This window comes from Gadus morhua, chromosome 1, assembly GCF_902167405.1.
Source record: "Gadus morhua chromosome 1, gadMor3.0, whole genome shotgun sequence".
Classification (NCBI taxonomy): domain Eukaryota; kingdom Metazoa; phylum Chordata; class Actinopteri; order Gadiformes; family Gadidae; genus Gadus; species Gadus morhua.
Window position 1 is genome coordinate 27322932 of NC_044048.1, and position 18972 is coordinate 27341903.

Here is an 18972-nt window from a genome sequence, read left to right on the forward strand (position 1 = left end):
CTTTATATAGACCTTCTTTAATGGGTCCATGATATAGACGCACGGTCACGCTGTGGTACATGTCATCCTGTACAGTTTATGAAGGTCGAATGATTTTGTTTAATAACTGTAGTTACTAGGGCAGACCTTTATAAAAACAGAGTCATATTTATCGAATCACCAAACGTTCTCTTGAATCGGGGTTATTTTATTAACCGTCATTAGCGGTCATTATTAAAATAATTTCACTGTTCCCTGTTCAAGTTTCACATTTGGTGTGTGTGTGTGTGTGTGTGTGTGTGTGTGTGTGTGTGTGTGTGTGTGTGTGTGTGTGTGTGTGTGTGTGTGTGCGCGCGCGTGTGTGCGTGCGTGCGTGCGTGCGCGAGAGAGGGAGCGAGAGACTCGGTTTGCCGTACGAGACCTTTAATAGGTCCATGTACGAGAGAGAGAGAGAGAGAGAGAGAGAGAGAGAGAGAGAGAGAGAGAGAGAGAGAGAGAGAGAGAGAGAGAGAGAGAGAGAGAGAGAGAGAGAGAGAGAGAGAGAGAGAGAGAGAGAGAGAGAGAGAGAAGGGGGAGCGAGAGGAAACGGGGCTGGGTCTGTGGGACGGGGGTAACATTGGTTCAACACGCAACTTCTGAGTCGTACACATCTCTTCTCCCCAAAGACGCGGACACTACTGTCTACAACAAGCTAGTGGGACAATATCGGTCTCGATTACAATGAAAATAGTATTCCTCTTGGCGTTTAGTGCATTGTTCAGCTTTGCCCAATTGCCTCTGACAAGCTCCGAAGAGCAGAAAACTCCAGAAGGTATGCATAACATATCTTGTGCTACAGATGTCATATAACTAGATGCATTTTTTTTTGTACCGCTGTATTAGACGTGTGCGGACTTGTGTTTCATTCAGTAGTAGATAGAGTAGAGTTAGGTTCTGTCGGGAAGGTTCACTGTCCAGTCGAGAAGGTTCTTCTGAACACGCCGCTGACGTGGACGGTATTGCCTGTCCAAATGCTGTATTCAACAAGTTGGTGGATAGCGGTTGTCGGATATCACAGCCGTAATCACTTAAACGGAGAATTAGGCAAAAGCAAGTCGGCTTCGCTTGGGAGAACTGATACTGTTCGCATGAAATCGGATTAAATGTATTTTGCAGCCTACCCATGTAAACTATTCCATGAAGTGATTTGGCAGTAGCAATTTTGTCCAGCCATTCATGCTCCTCGTTTAGTCACCATTCTCAAACCATGACTTTGACTACGTTGAATCCAAATAGAATTGAACTTAGTCAGTTCAAATGTGCTCATATGGTTGACTTTCAATTCATAATTATTTCGAACCAACGTTTGTGTTTAAACCCTTTAAATATTGATAGTCGTTTAGAGTTAGCCGCCTTATTTATGTTCTTACCATATTCAAAACAACTTCAAACGAAATGCATTGTCTATTCGTCCACACAATTTAACAGCTATTACTTATTGACCTATTGCACGTTGATGACTCTCTGATAGGGGAAGAAAAGATTATCCTAATTCAGCACAAAACCGTTGTCTTTCTTTCCCTTTACTATCTCACACACTGCTCGTCTTCCTACAGACCTCCTAGTATTGACAGTTGCCACCGCAGAGACAGATGGCTTCAGCCGTTTCCTGAGGTCTGCAAAGCTCTTCAACTATACTGTCAAGGTAGGGGCAAATACCTGCAAGTAGATTGACGTTGATCTGAAAGCTTAATTCCTCCTCTAATCGCTCTGGCCACAGGGCAAAATAAAAAGTCTGATGATAAACCAGTGATACAAATCTGCTAGTGCTTCAGGCCATGGTTTAAAGTCAACCTGAAGAGAAGTGGTGGTGTTAAGTTGTCTTCTGTGCTCCATGGGGATAAAAGGTGCTGGGGCGCGGGGAGGAATGGCAAGGGGGGGACTACATGGCCCCCGGAGGAGGCCAGAGGATACGCCTCCTCAAGGCGGCTCTGGAGGAGATGAAGGAGGAGCAGGAGAAGACCATCCTATTCATAGACAGGTAGGTCACCTCGTTTTCCTGGTGCTGCAGGATGGATCATTATATGGTTAGTTAGCCGTAGAGAAACCTTTTAGATACACGTCATTAATATGCAGGTAGGAGTGGGACACCTTCTAAATGAAGCTGCAGTCATTGGTGTTTGAACCCAGCACATTTTGGCCGGGAGTCAAACTCTAACCACTATACTGTCCTTCTCATCCAGTGGAAGCAGTAGAAAATACTATTTACACACTACAAAATAGATGCCTCATTTGGGTTCAAACCCGGGACTGGTCGATTCGAGGTCATCCCCCCTAGCCACTAGACTAGACTATCCTGCCCACCTGCTTGTTTCTCTGTCGCTACTGAATCATGCTTATTATGATCAGGGAATAGATAACTGAAAAACGTCTCTCCCTTTTACTGCCATTGCCTATGAGTGAAGCCAGCCAGTGCTGGCTAAACACTCCACTAATTAACTGTGGCTCGTCATAATATGGAGCCACCTTCTCTCCTCTCATATTGTGATTGGCTTGCCACGGCCGAGCCCTGCAGTGGCTCTGTGCAGTGTCCCATAGTCATGGCTGCTCCTCGTTTCCCCTCAGCTATGATGTGGTGTTTGCCTCTGGGCCCAAGGAGCTGCTGAAAAAGTTCCAGCAGAGCGGGCACAGGGTGGTCTTCTCTTCAGAGACCCTCATCTGGCCTGACAGACACCTGGAGGACAAGTACCCGCACGTCCGCGAGGGAAACCGCTTCCTGGGGGCGGGAGGTAGGTCCACTGGTGGGGGTGGGGACGGAGGTGGTGGTGGTGGAGGTGGTGGTGGTGGTGGGGTTCGGAGGTAGGTCCACTGGTTGGGATGGGGACGGAGGTGGTGGTGGTGGGGTTCGGAGGTAGGTCCACTGGTGGGTGTTGAAGTGGTGCCGGTGATGGGGTTGATGATGGTTTGGTTGGGGATGGGGGTGGTGGGGTCGGTAGGTGGGTCCGTTGGTGGTGGTGGTGGTGGTGGTGGTGGAGGAGCTGGTGGCGGTGGTGGTGGTGGTGGTGGTGGTCATATAGAAATATACTGGGACATTACAAGAATCTGTACCAGAATAGCATCAAGTATTTGTGTTACACCAATGATTGTGCTTTATCTTATGCTTGATGTTCAGTGCACGTTATAAATGTGCTGTACATTGTCTTTTAATGCACCAACCCCTTTGTTGGTCAGTGTGTGTTTGTCAGTAGGTTTACCTTTCAGTTTGTTTTGGTCAATGTGTTTGTTTGTGTCAGTGTTTGTAAGCATAGAGGGATAAAAATAATGTGGAATTTTTAATGATGTGCTGCATGTTCCCTTGAAGGAGTTTATAGTGTATTTTTATAGGCTGAAAATAGCAGGCTTTCTGCTGTGCAGGAAGACAGCACTGAAGGCACAGAGACCTGCTTTTCATTACCTGACAGGGTCCAGCTTAATAAATATCAGATTCATTTTAGTTTTTCTTATTACATAATAATAATAATTAGTAATCTGTTAATGTGGTTTGAATAAGGTTATCTCTGTTCACACCGTCACTATGTCATGTGCATGTCCAGATCAAGAAAAAAAAAGAAAGAAAGGTTTTTGAACATACATTGTGTTCAGTGATTCCCATTAAAGATGGCCAGTGTAACCTCTGGTTTGGCTACTGTTATCTGTCCAAGGTAGAGGAATGTGTTGCCATGGTAGCTTGTTGAACTATTTGATATCTGCTGGTGCCAATTTTGTCTGTGACTTTACAAAGCAGCATTACAATGTCTCTTGTCCCTTCTCTGTCCTCAGGCTTCATTGGCTACCTCCCTAATGTCAAGACGATGGTCGCTGATTGGACAGGAGAAGACCACGACAGTGACCAGTTGTTTTTCACTAACATCTATATCAACCCAGAAAAAAGGGTATGCATACTTATTAGACTTATTAATATGGTTAGAACCAACTGTATAAATATTAAAAACTGTTTTTTGTGATTTGTCCATGTGTACTCTGGGTAAGTATCTCACAACATTGTTTTACCTTCCCCATTTCAGAAATCCATAAATATCACACTGGACAGCAGATGCAGATTGTTCCAAAACCTCAATGGAGCCCTTGGTAAGAGCCTTTACACACAGAAGCCAGAAACACACGTTATCACACGCAAAAAGATCTGCTTTGACTGTTATTTTCCACTTACAATAGAACTTGGCTGCATCGCTAATGAATGCAAAGCACTATTTACTAACAGTGTTGCAACCTCATCTAAAATATATTGACCGGAACACTTACTGCTTACAACTATGAGCATCAATTGCATCTGATTGCAGTTTAAAAAGACATTCGCTTTCAGAATCACAGCTAACATATTTACATAGAGGTTAACGTGTGAGAAACGAATAAAGTCTGTTACAATGTAATTAATACTAGCCCGAAGCCACCTTGCTGTAATTGTTCTGCTGAGATAGGCTACTTTCCCTGGCTGGGGAAACCCATGTTGTTATTTATTATTTATTACCCAGGTGGTAGGGAACAGTTAATAGCTGTTGTGTAGAGATGAAGGAATACTCCCCCCCCCTGCCACTTCCTTCAAAGGATTGCCATTGGTTGGTTGCCCCCAAGCCGAGATATGGAGGCAAACATTGCAGGATCATATTTTGAAAAAAGCAAAAGTGTGAAGAACACAGGGGTGATTGTCATTTTTAATGAGCACTGCAAGTTTAGACATGATCATCCTCCGAGAGCCCTTTCGCTCCGTCTCTCTCTTTGCATCTTGTCTTACTCCCCTTCACTCTGTTTGTTTTACTGTTCCCCCCCCCTTGCAGTCCTGTGCCGCCTTGGTCAGGAATGTATAGTTTGCAAGAGAAGGAGAGAGAGAGAGAGAGTGACCGAAGGATCTCTTTTATACAGAGATCCCGCAACATTTTACTGTACAGAAGACCCAGCCTTATGCCGGATTTGCTTTCTACTCAGAACCAAATAGAGCTGGCGTATTGCCCCCCCCCCTTGCCCCCCCCATTCCATGTTCGTACCTTTCACACAGAAGGCGAGGAGGAATAATGTTCCCAGCTTGAACAAACTGTAAAATAATCTAGGCAGTTACAAGGTAAAAGAGGGGGGGCTGGAGACTGAGAGACAAACTGAGAGAAGGAGGGAGAGAGAAGGAGGGAGCGAGTGGGACAGTTAGGGTGGGGGGGGGGGGGCACTGAGGTACAAGAATAAAGAGGGGGACATAGAGCCAGAGAGACGTGTTGATAAGGAGGGAGAGAGGGAGAGGAGGGGGGAACAGAAAGAGGGAGACGGATATGTGCTTGAGGTCACGTAGCCCGATGAATGAACAAAAAAGGGGGAGGAGTTACGGGAGGAGGGGGGGGAGGAAGCAGGAAGGCTGGCCAACTACCAATTTTCCATGCCTCCCCCAGATGTGCTTGAGGGAGCCCAGCTTTGCTGCAAAGAACAGCTGTATTGTGTGAGGGGGCGTCGCTTAAACCTAAAGGAACACTCTGCTGGAGACTTCTTTGGACTTTAATACACAGGATTACCATGAGTTTCTTTGTCTTTAACATAGCTTGTCACTTTTAGTTTTCCAGTACTACAATTACACCAGCATAGATGGTTTTAGGTATAAAAATGAAAAAAATTAGATGAAGTGAATAACGGCAGTTTTGAGTTTGATATTAACTTTATGTTTTGGATTATTAATTAATATAAAGTATGTGTGTATGTGTGTTTTTTTTGTGTATGTGTGTGTGCTCTTGTTTGTGTGTGCTTGCTGTTGCACGTGTTTGCGTGTGTGCTTGGCTGTCGCGTGCATGTGTATGTAGATGAGGTGGTGCTGAAGTTTGAGGACAGCCGGGTACGGGCCAGGAATGTGCTGTATGACACACTTCCGGTCATCGTCCATGGCAATGGCCCCACCAAGGTAGCCCGCAAAGAAACACATTATAGTAGAGTTAGGAATTAACCAGTAGAAACGTATGAAATTGTATGAATACCACAATGACCTAAATAGTAAAAGGGATGGATTTGGTTAAAAACAAACTACTTTGACTGAACTAAACCAAACTTTAACTTAGACTTACAATGTGGTCTAGAACTTTGTACCATTGTAAAGCTTAATGGTATTTACATGTTTTCAATGTATCTTATTAACAGCCATCGAAGAGCTTTGAATCTTACATAGCAATTGAATCAGTCCTATTCCCATTCAAAAGTGTATTGGTTTTGATCCCAAAGGTTGGATAAAAGCATCTGCTAAACAGTGTCATTGTGTCCCCAGTTGCAGGTCAACTACCTTGGCAACTACATTCCCAAGGTGTGGACCTTTGAAACCGGCTGCACTGAATGTCACCAGAACCTCAGACCTCTCACTGGGATCCAGGTGAGCCGTCCGCCCCCCTCCCTCTCTGAACCACGAGTGACGCGCACTCTCACTTTCTTAGCGAGTGCACAGCATGCTCAACAGCTGCCACCAGCCTCATTACCCACCTAACTACAGGTGAGGTCATACTTAATGAGCCCCTCTCTGAGGTCATAGCGTTGTAAATAGCCAGCCTGACCCACCCTAGATAGTGTCCTCAAATGAGAGCATCACTTAGTGACGCTCTCTGGAAAGATGCACGGATGGAAAGTCTCCTGGATGTTTCTATCCGTGCTGTCCTTGTTCCGCTTGTGTTTGAACAGGACTGTGTTTATTACACTCCCCATCGTCACGGCACCTTTCACGACTTTGCTTAGATGCCAGCTGCATTTTCTTGTATAGTAACTGTCCAACAACGAAATGGAAAATTAAACCAACACAGATTGTGTTTATGAGATGTAAAGTGGACCTGCTTAAATGGCAGAACCTAAATGGCAACCACAGATTGATGTAGAACATTGCTTTGTTTGTCTCTGGTTGTGTTTGTTTCTCCAGGAGAGTGAATTTCCTCAGGTGACGATCGGGGTCTTCATTCAGCAGCCCACCCCCTTCCTCGCTGTCTTTTTTGAACGCCTACTGAATCTTCAGTACCCCAAGAACAGACTGAAACTCTTCATATACAACCAGGTGAGGGTGATTGCCTGAGGTAACTCCACTCAAGCGATGCTAATGCTTTATGACATCTACAAGATGTTTAGCAGCATTATGAGATTTTTGCTGACGTGGAGAATAATACGTTGTTCAAAGTTAGTATTTTGCTGTGCAGTGTGAGTGATCGAGGTACACTACACTAAACTACTCTTCACTACACTACTCCTCACTACATTTCACTACATTACACTAGACTCCACCTCACAACACTACTCTGCACTCCACCTCACTACACTACACTACACTACACCTCACTACACCTCTACACCTCACTACACCACACTACACAATACTACACTACACTGCACTACACTGTACTGTACTACACTACACTACACAAAAAGTATTGCATATCAAATCAAACTTGAGATAGCCATCAGTGTGATACCATCCATCCACCTATCCTCCGCCATCATCATTCTCGTTTGTATAACACTGGGTGTGATGGCATTGCACTGCATGGTTGGATGATCGCAACAGTGGCTCGGGTGGGAATCAACCATACCAGGAATGGGACCACTTCCCTTCTTGATCTAACGTGTGCTAGCTTGCGCTGTTTACATTCACCGTGGGCCAGGAATGTGCCAGCTAATAGCGAAGCTACTCAGGGCCTGGGATTTAAACTAACACTGATGATAGTGAGTAGCCGCTAAGTTCAGGATATTTTCTGCAAAATGGTGAACTAAAATGAGAAATTATTCGTAATAAAGTGACTTGGGTTACGTGGAGAAAGGCTGGGCAGTCAATTAGCATCAATACTGCTTGTCGGTTATCTAAAAACAAGCCTACTGTTCCCAGATGCTGTTGTGTTGTAGTGGTAGTGTAGTTATCCCTAATGAAGGTATCCTTACTGGGTGTATACAACTCAAATATAAACCGGTCACTGGGGACAGCCTGGCTGGTGGTTAGTCTACGGGTGTGGGTGTAGCTGGTATAGCTGACCTGGGTTAGAGAGGGCAGGTTAGGCAGACAGCTGTGGGGGGGGCAGGGAGCTGGGGTTAAAGGGACAGCCTGGTGCCAAGCAGCAGACAGGCCAACAGGAATGCAGGGTCACAGAGAGTTTTATTCTTAGGACCTATTTAAGGCTAGCTTCAGGATACCTGGTTGAGTGGGGTATACAAAGTCTTTATAATAGTTTATATTGATACATTAAAACAGCCTATGACATTACATTATGGTCTGGAGAAACCTTATTTCGAAATCCAAAAATGGAAAGTGGCGGAGTTAGGCGTTGTTTTCTGTTTCAAAAGTGAAACGGCGCTTTCAACCGATTTTGGACTTGTCTGCATTTATACTAAAGTCGTATTTGTGACGTATTTGAGACCCAATAGACAGCCCTCAGTATGTGATCTCACAGAGAACTATGGAGACTATGGAACTGTTGGTCAAGCAAGCTGAGATAATTATTCACAAGGGTTGAGTATATTATACATAACCTAGCCAAGTAAGCTATATAATTTGGGCATTTGTGTAAGCCATTTAGTTTTGCACATCGAGACCACAATCCCTTCACAGGTCCTACCATATGCACATGTGATAGTATCAAGTCACTGAGGTCACGCAGATGTTTCTGAGACCCTTAAGACACACAGCAGCAAGACCTTTCGAGATGAGGTCAAACTGTGAGTTGAAGGGTTAAAGGGCAGACCAGGGTTTTTGTGCATTAAAAAACACAGCTCTGTGGTACAACACTTGGTAAAGCACATCACACACAGCACTTCTCAGAGCTTAGAGCCTGCTTTGTTTTAATGGTCTACATTTTGCCCACACAGCAGTTCCTACTTCCTCTAGCTTTTCATCGTAAATTTAGAATTTGCTGAGGTTCATAAAATAAATCATAAAATCAATCGTTAAATTAATTTTAATTTAGGGCATTCAACAGACGCTCTTATCCAAAGACACACATTCACCCACCAACGGTGGGTTCAACCATGCAAGGCAGCAGGTTATTAATATACATTTAAATTATACTATACTATCATCGTTTTAGCAGAGGATTTCATCCAAAGACACGCACAGTGCATTCACATGCATGTCATGAAGCCTTTAGCAGGATGATAGGGCATCTTGCTGGAGTCCTCCTACAGCTTGGACTGCTTAACAAAGGCTAACATAACGGGCATGATAACAAACATGACCTCTTCCTCCCCCAGGAGAGCCACCACAAGAAGCAGGTGGACTCCTTCTTGGAGGGCCATGGCGGTCTGTACCAGGACGTCAAGGTGGTGGGCCCAGAGGGAGCCGACACAGACAGCATCTCCTCGCGCAACCTTGGCCTGTGAGTTGGGTTTATATATTTTCAATCATTCCTGTCCGTTTCGTGCCTTTGGATGGCACAGTGGAGACAGACAGCAGAGTGGGGCTGAAGAAGACAGGATACGACATGTAGCAAAGGACTGAAGGTAGGAATCAAACTTGTGGTTATGTGGTAGGCGCACTTGTGGGAAGAGCCACTGAAGCCTCCTATCCTCCAGGCGTCTTTTAAAGTCAGGGTGGACTTCGGCAGGACACACTAATGACCGGTCTTGACGATCAGTCTTGGGTCTGTCCACACTAGGCGCCTGGGGCCATGCAGTGGTCCACACATGAGGACTGTACTCTCAGGTTCTCCGTGAAAATTCACCCCAAAAATATAATGTATATTTGTTTAGCTAGGAATGCACTGCAAAGATGTCAGGTATATTCTTCAAAAGTCAAAGTAAAAACAGATAAATAGTATAAACTATAAATGGAATTTGGATTTATCGACGCGTCTATCCCCTCAATGACTTGTTGCTCTTTTTTCAGTTGTACAGCCGTTTAATCTATTTAAAATTACAAGGAAGAAAATCATGGGTTTATGTCTGATTGTCAACATTTAAATCCACATATCTGAGTCATCAGCTCCAAGGAACGGGGCATTTGTTTCTTTCAAATGGCGGTTGACACCGTATCGCCCATTTTAGTCTCAGTCCCCCCCTCATTATGCGAGCCCGATAAAATCAAACCCGTTTGAAAACAATATTGCCCTTCCAACTCTACTGGGGCGCAGTCCCCCCACACTACCCAGCATTAAGATGACGTCAGCCCCCTCTCCCCTAATAATAACACCCTGTGCATTACCACTACCTACTATACTGAAGTGGGGTCAAGTGGTAAGGGCTGCTCTGGTGCTGTGATCACAACTCCCCACTCTTTTGAATAATGCAGATGTAAATTAACCCTGATCACCCTAAATATACACTCATGCTAGTCTGAGTGACACTGGGTGTGTAAGTGGATGACTTGGCCCGGTTTAGTTTTAAGGCTCAAGGGACATCTGAGTGCCTCTTGCAATTAAGCTGATGTCTGATTGAATGTATGCCAAATCAATGTGGCTTGAAAGGGTTTTTTCGTGACTCGTCTGTATTCTGTCCTTATTTCAGGGATTTGTGTCGACAAGACAAACAGTGTAAATATTTCTTCAGCGTGGACAGCGAAGTTGTCCTGAAGAACAAGGACACGCTCAAAATACTCATCGAGCAAAACCTGTGAGTATATACCAACATTATATATATATATATATATATATATATATATATATATATATATCCCCATGGCATGAAAATTTCACTTTATGAGAGGGTGTTTGTGTGAATACACACAAACACGTGTGTGTGTGTGTACGCACCCGGAGTGTTCTAGAATATTTACAGAACATGGCCAAAAGCTGTTCACGCCTCGCCATTGCGATACATCTACTGAAGCACGAGCGTTCAATTCTGCACAAAGGCTAAATTTCTTGAACACCTTCATGTATCGTATAAGGGGCCCATTAGCCACTATATAAAAGCATCCATAAAGTAGCATGCCATGGGACCTTTAACATCTTTCAATGATATTTCTTGATTTTGTTCTGAAGGAAGGTATTTGTGTCAAACGCAAGTTTGAGTAAATTGTTCTTACTGGAACTAATAAAAAAATATAAGATATTATGTATATTTATACAGCATTCCACAAGAAATCAGGACTAAATTGTAAGGGTCCTTCAGCACTGAATAACATTTTATCCCACACAGATGTTTAGCACAATGAGCAAGGATTTAAATATGTTATTTGTTATTTACTAATATATACATTTTTTACTTACTTCAGATATTTACTTGATATGACATTTCATTTTTCCCATTGGGAACATGGAAGAGGAAGTATTGAGGTGATGCTACCGACCCTCCATGCTGCTGCTTCCTGTACCTGAGCTCTGCTGGCTGTTGTCTCTCCCCAGGCCCATCGTGGCTCCCATGATCACTAGGCCCGGGCGACTGTGGAGCAACTTCTGGGGCGCGCTCAGCGCTGACGGCTTCTACGCCCGCTCTGAGGACTACGTAGACATCGTCCAGGGACGCAGGGTGTAGGTTCATCCTGTTGACATCCTAGCTAAGGGGAGCTGTGTATATTTGTGTTATCCCGAAGGTATACAGCGTTTTACTGTACTGTGTAAAGACTGCGTGTTTACTAAGTAAAGTTAACAGAGGTAAGCTAAATGTACGGTCGCTTTGAAGCACCGTTTGTGAAGTGCGAGGAGTCATGGTCACGGTTTGGCCCAAACATTGGTGAGGATAAACGCAGTTCGTGCACTCTGTTTGCAAAGCTTAAAGGTGACATATTATACCACCTGGTGTGAGTGTGATTAGCCGTTACAAGCCGTTTTGAAAATCAACCTTTTCTGACATAACAAGTGGGCCTTTCCACCTAGACGTATGACGGATAGATGAGCAACGTTTGCTACAGTCCACTGGGTAGGCTGGTAGACTGATCTTTCCACACATCTAGGTGGACACGCCTACTTGGGATGTCAAAAGAGGCTTTGTAATGGCTAATTACACACACACCTGGTTGTACAATATGAAGCCCTTAAGATCAAAGAGGTGAACGGCATGCAACAAATCGCCTTACGAGGCGTGATGTCGTCAGTTTTGTTCGGCGCTGGCTCGCACAGTTCAATGCGACTATACATGTTGTTTAAGTTGTGTATCGTTCGCGTATGGTGAATATTCAGTGTAACCAGGTCGCCTGTACTGTGAACATGTGTGTGTGTGTGGGTGCGTGGTGTAAGCCCGGTGTAAACACTGTGCTGTGGCTGCAGGGGGGTGTGGAACGTGCCCTACATCTCCAGCGTGTACCTGGTGAAGGGGGACGTGCTTCGCTCCGGTATCCCTGACTACGACCTCTTCAGCTCCGACACGCAGGATGCGGACATGGCCTTCTGCACCAGTGTTCGCAGCAAGGTTGGACAGCAATCCTTTGCGTCCTCGGGTGGTTTTACTTAATTGGACTTTAATACACCTGATATTCAAAGTCATATTCAAGTTGTATTGTCCAATGTGCAGTATACTACAGCAGGCAAAGGCAGGAACAGGGGAGTCCAGTTATACAATAGTGTACATGATAATAATTGTATGAAAATGTGCAGGTACAGACATATTAGACATATTATTCAACAAAATATTCCATTGCTAATTCCAAAAATATGTATGCTATAACATATCATATGTTAGCGGAAGCATTTATGCATTTAAAATCGTAACATTTTGAATTAACTGAATATTCGCCCATTCAACTTTACTAACCCTTGCATCTGATGTGTCGTCCTCCACTGAATCTCAGGGGGTGTTCCTGTACGTTACCAACATGCACACGTTTGGGCGCATCCTGTCTGTGGAAAACTACCAGACGAAGCACCTCCACAATGACCTCTGGCAGATCTTCGAGAACCCTGTGGTAAGAATCATCTCATTATCTCAAAGATTACCTCCTCTCTGTGTGTACTTGTCTGTACTTGTTTGTGTCTTTTTACACGAATCACACATACGTGTAAACGTATGTGAGATTCCATACGTTGAAATGAGCTCATTGAACCTTCATTTCCTCAGGACTTCGAAGAGCGCTACATCCATCCAAATTACTCCCTCATCATGAAAAACAAGCTGATTGAAACGGTGAGTCACTTTGAATTAAGACTGAAATATTAACACTTTGCTTGCATTGTTCAGTCATTCGTCTCGTGCAGCGGTTGCCAGCCTTTGACTTAAGGTGTACCATTAAATTGTAATTTAGACCTTTATCGCACCAACTCATGTGCAAATAGTAAAAATTAGATAATTACACATGCAGTGGTTGAGCAAAGAGCGCCAGCGTCCCCTTCATACACAAGTATGACTGCAAGCTGCAAGGCTGCGTCTACTTCCCACTGTGTTTATACAGCAAACACAAATGAACAAAAGACATATGATGGAATGCACAAAGGGACACTATTTTTGAAGTAATAACAAACCATAATTGTGTATTTACTGAGATATATTTATGATATGTTCATTCATTATTTATATTTTGTCTTTTGTCTATTTGTTGGATTCCCAGTGAAAGTTCTTCTCAATAATGACATTGATGTATTTCAAACAAAATTCACTGCCATCATGTTGGATACAAATCTGTGAAATTACTAAATGTTAGATGTTGCCAAATAATCTCATGTTTCTCAAAATGACAGTTGGGCAAACATGACCTGTTGTGCAGCTGCATAACCGATATTGAAGGTTTTGATGAAGGTGTTTTATGTGTGTTTCTGCCAGCCCTGCCCTGATGTGTACTGGTTCCCCATGTTCTCGGAGGTGGCCTGCGACCACTTTGTGCAGGAGATGGAACACTTTGGGCAGTGGTCTGGGGGTGGTGCCGTGGTACGTAACAATACACCTCCAGGAGCAGATACCGGTCATCGGGTTCACCGTGGATACCAGACTAGTAGCAGTATTAGAAGGCTTTTTTTTTGTTAAGCCAGCGGGTTCATACTTTAAAACAAGGGGATGTTGTAGAGGTTATATCTGTGCTGATGGGGACATTTACAATCAGCCATATATGGCTGATTGTAAAGTGGAGAAGCTGGTAAAGACCCACAACTACAAAAAGAAAAAAGAAGATAGGGAAAAAAAGAAAGGAAACATGACTATGACATTTACACATTGCCATAAATATCAGAGATATATTCATTTCCATAACACCAAACTTACACCTTATTTACTGGGGCTTTAAAGGGACCCTTTTGATCTGATCACATGTCATCATGTGTCATTTCTTTATTTGGTGTTTTGCTGTCAACTTGGTCCACTCTGTGGTGGGCACTCAAAGACCGACCCACATAGCAGCTTCACATTTTATAGCAGCCACACAGCCACTGATTTATTCACAGTTTGCTACACATACCAAGAAGATTTATTTTGGTGAGAGCAACCCATACCTTTTCTAATGTGCATGGAATGCTTTTGTCCTGAAGAAGTGCAGCCGCTGAATGCATCGGTTTCAATCAGGGCCACAGAACCGATGATTTAACCCAAGATTGCTGGTTATATCAAAGCAGAAGCTCATTTTTAAAGTGACTCTTACTTTAATTTAAATTGATTGGAATGTTTTTTGACCATAATTTTTGTCCTGAATTTAGCCACTTCGATTCTTAGTTTCTGCCTTGTTTTTGGGATTAGTTATGATATTTCCTTACATGATTGCACGATTGGCAATGTTAGGGTTATAGCTAAACCTGGACAGAGGGACCCCTGTTCTGTGATCATTGGGGGGGGGGGAGGGGTTGTTTAACACGGGGCCGTGAAGCATTTGAGGCTGTTACTGTGATAAAGGGCTATAGATTTAAATTCACTTGACTTGATCAGCTGAATTCATCATTTTGAATTCACCCGTTTTTGGTCACGTAAGTTGTAACAAAGTAAAATACTAAGACAAAACACAATTATTCATGCTTGATCATTCATATTCAAAGAAAACTACAAACAGGTGAAAACTTACCCTGACAAAGTTCAGCATCTGAACCCATCTTTCGTCCGTCTGCATCTTACAGGATAAGAGAATCCAGGGGGGCTATGAGAACGTGCCCACCATCGACATCCACATGAACCAGGTGGGCTACGAGAAGGAGTGGCACAAGCTGCTGCTGGACTATGTGGCTCCCATCACAGAGAAGCTGTTCCCTGGGTACTACACCAAGGTAAGGATAAAACCTAAACCTAAACCTAATCTCAATGATATTTTGGTTAAATTTAAATAAATTTCTAACCCATTATGAAATGCCATATTCATACTTGTATGCCGTCATTCTGTTTTGTGTAGTCAGAAATGAAACACAGACAGGTGACAGCACATCCCATCCCGATTTTTTATATCTTCGCTAGTATTCCACAATATTCAAACAATAGTTTGAATGAGCAAACAATTGGGTTGCACTTTATTATCAGATTGCTCTGGAAGTTTTTGTCAATGCAGTAATATAACTATGACAATGTTAATATTACTCTGGTCTATTGCCTTACATGAACATATTTTGATAAATTGGATCTAAACTATTGACAGCAGAAAAGCAGTCAATCGATATTTGGATACACTCTATATATTATTCATTCCTAACTGGTGTATGATTGATGATATTATACCATATTACGTAGCCAGATGTGTTACTCTGTGCTGCTCCTCCTCCTCCTTCTCCTCATGTCTCCCCTCATCAGTGTGAGTCCAACCTGAACTTTGTGGTGAGGTACAAACCTGACGAGCAGCCCCTGCTGCGGCCTCACCACGATGCCTCCACTTTCACTATAAACGTAGCGCTCAACACCAAAGACGTTGACTACCAGGTAAAAGGTGGTTCCGGCCCGTAGCACTAGCCGGCCTCCACGAGACGGGACCTTTTTAGCCCAACAACCCGTAGTCCGTCCTGTCCCCTTTGTCCCCTTCTCTTCTTTCTTGTCTTCCCGGGGAGAGTGAATGCTGGCGTGAGGAGGCCCAGAAAGAGGTGGCGTTGAGGCTGAACTAAGAGGCGGAGACACACACAGACAAACAAACAACACACCTCTCCCCGACCTCTAAACGGTTCCTTCGATGCACTCGCATGACTGTGTTCTTCCCCTCCCCTGTATTTGTGTTTGTCTTTGCAGGCTGAATTTGACTTGGCTTTTGTAGTTAGATATAAGCCAGACGAGCAACCTTCTTTAAGGCCGCACCACGATGCCTCGACATTCACTGTAAATGTTGCACTCAATCAAGTGGGCCTTGATTACCAGGTGAGTGGTTGTGTGTGGGTGCAGGGATCCCCTGACAAACAGTTTGATCTTATAGGAGAACGATCGACCTGCGGTGCTGGTTTTGGTACGATAAAGTAACTACAAATTAAACACAAGGAAAAATAAAAATCGTAAGATAAGGTGAGAGGACATTTATAACCTTTGGACTTTTCTAATGCATAACAGCATTCAAGAGTTCTACACACTACTTCTATTACTTTAAAGTTTGCTGCCATCTATTGGTTAAAAAAAGTTTCCACAGGTACACTCAATTGGCTAACCCCGATTCCTATTTCATTTTATGGCTAAAACATAATGAATATTGAGTTTTATATAATACCTAGAGTTTTAATCAGTTCATAATTTCAGCTTCTCCTCTTTAATGTAGATAAGGATGTTTGTATCTTGAAGATGGAAGATGCTTAACATTTGTACAATATCTGTGTAAATAATAACAAGAAAGTTGTATGACCGTGACACCGTTATTAATGTGCAGAATAAATATAAATGAATAAATATAATGATACCACAAATATATGAAGTACAGAATATGCATAATAATAAAGCTATAAATATTTTATATCAAGGTAATTTTATATTAGATACTGAAGCAGTATGCAACGCATGGTGCTCAGATGGGATTCACAAATATCGAATAGCAAAATATAACTTAATAGCATGTTATGTGTCTTTGGTGACATTTCATATACATTCATTCAGTCAACTCTGTGTTTGTCATTCTAATCTGCATGTCAAAGACATTCCATTCCAGAGGTGTTTCATCTGGATGTGTCATTTCTGTCTCCATCTTGTAAAAGTATCAATTGTAGCATTTTTATTATTACTTAAGAAATGTATTATATAAATGTAATTATCTACGATCATTGTCTCCATGCTACCATTATATTTGCTTGAATATATTATCAAAATTCTTGAACCAGAGTTATTTAGTAAATCAATGATATGAGATCTAGGTCTAAATATTTAAAGGAAATATAATTTATAATAGGGATCCTTTATCCAGCATTGTGTACTAAAACGTTATGTAAATTATAATATGAATTTTAACAACACAATTTCAAAAATTTTAACTGAAGCCATCACATTTTGTTTGATTTCTGTCTAATTCTGTGGAGTAAAATCTGCTATTGAACAGAAACGATGGCTACAGTATTACCAAAGCCATATTTATGGTTCTGATTCCAACAGTATAGCCTGATCTAAACTTATTTTGTTTGTGTTTCCGTGTCATTCTGCTGCCGGCAGGGTGGAGGCTGTCGATTCATCCGCTACAACTGTTCAGTTGAGGCACCCCGAAAAGGCTGGTCTCTCATGCACCCTGGCCGGCTCACCCACTACCATGAGGGGCTCCCCACTACCGGGGGTGTCCGATACATCGCCGTCTCCTTTATTGACCCCTGATCTGACCAGTTAGCAGAACACATGCGGTGCAACTCTGCAGAATTCTCCCTTTGGTGCTAATTCCCATGATGAAGTTTAGAAGTAGATACACAACAAGATACTGTACGATTAAATTAGACATACTTTGAAATGGTTACCTTAAGTTCAGTTCAGGTGTAAAGTTTGAAATGGTTACCTTTAAGTTCAAGTGTAAAGCATATAATATTTAAGTTTAGTAATTAGCTTAGAGGTAGCTTTGGTAATGGTCATAGGGAGAAGCATCATGGGAGATCCCACAGGAGAACTCTGTATCGTTACACCCAGAAGATGTCAGTGGAGGCAAAGGTTACACCACTTTTGCCTTAAATTTGCTTTGAATTGTCCCCTCTAGTAGTGGCTGTGAATATGTATTTGTGAGCGACAAAAACTGCAGTTGTGCAGTTGGGATGAGCCCGGAGTATGTATATGTGTTTAGTATCGTAGAAATCCGGAAGTTTCCAAGACCAAAGTGTGCTGAGTGAGACCTCTGGCTGAATTTCTCTCAGGAAAAAGGCAGTTCAGCTTAATAATTTAATAATACAACCCCCTAATAATTATCCTGAAGCTTTGAGTTTGATAATAAGTTAACAGTGGCTTTCAGTATTATAGTCAATCATTTCTGTAATTCAGGGTCCTCATTTCAGCACATGTACTACAAAGGTCCTGAGCGAGTTATTCTGTCATGGTATCTTTATTTATTTTTTATACGTGTGACGATATGCCAGATATCCGTGTTACAGTCATGTGCAATATCCAGGACCTTTCTGTAATTTTGAATGTGGAAATCAGGTGACCTATTTCTCCTTTTATCAAAGATTCAGACCTCCACTGAGTTGTCAAAAGTCCTTAAGCCTTTTTAAATTGTTCTGACTGTTCTTACATAAAGTCTACCCCCCCCCCCCCCCCCCCCTCATGTGCTGAATTGTTAATAAAAATGTCACCTTATGAATGGTGCAATCTTATTAGCTTCTACATAAGCTTCTACAGGTGCATATGTCAGTACTGGTGAAAAGCAATAATTCCATTGTTGACACTCTGAATTGATAATAAAGAAGCTAATTGAGGATATCATGGTGAGTCTCATTCTTAATATGTAAAACAGTCCATCCTAATCAAAAAGTACATGGAGATTCGAACCAAGACTCTTTTTGATACATGCATTGGATAAAAACATTAATACTTTAGAATAGAACTCCATTATATGCAATTGTCACACCTTTAAATCCTATAATTTGATCACAGACTTTGATATGAACTACTGTATTATTATTTGATTCAATATTATGTTGCATAATAAACAATGGCATTGTTGCATTTGGTCTCAGGTCCCCCACACTGAGCAGGTTTGACCTGATAATAAAAATAATGTCGCTACACTAACTGTCCAATAGGTGGCAGACATACACAGCTCTAGAC

The 18972-nt window shown here is 42.6% G+C and overlaps 1 protein-coding gene across 2 annotated transcripts; it reads left to right on the forward strand.

The window, feature by feature from the left end:
* Positions 1–559: 559 nt before the first annotated feature.
* Positions 560–18624, forward strand: plod1a (procollagen-lysine, 2-oxoglutarate 5-dioxygenase 1a). 2 transcript variants are annotated; one of them, XM_030351827.1, is made up of 19 exons: positions 560–790; positions 1575–1663; positions 1866–1999; positions 2584–2747; positions 3778–3890; positions 4023–4086; positions 5793–5890; positions 6248–6349; positions 6884–7015; positions 9193–9317; positions 10444–10548; positions 11283–11408; positions 12144–12285; positions 12665–12778; positions 12931–12996; positions 13630–13734; positions 14904–15050; positions 15565–15690; positions 17383–18624. In XM_030351827.1, the coding sequence occupies exons 1-19, from the start codon at positions 700–702 to the stop codon at positions 17536–17538; spliced, it is 2199 nt and encodes a 732-aa protein (XP_030207687.1). In that variant the 5' UTR covers positions 560–699; the 3' UTR covers positions 17539–18624. The 2 variants fall into 2 exon arrangements, with proteins under 2 accessions (XP_030207687.1, XP_030207678.1); XM_030351818.1 differs by lacking the exon at positions 15565–15690 and adding an exon at positions 15991–16116.
* Positions 18625–18972: the final 348 nt, after the last annotated feature.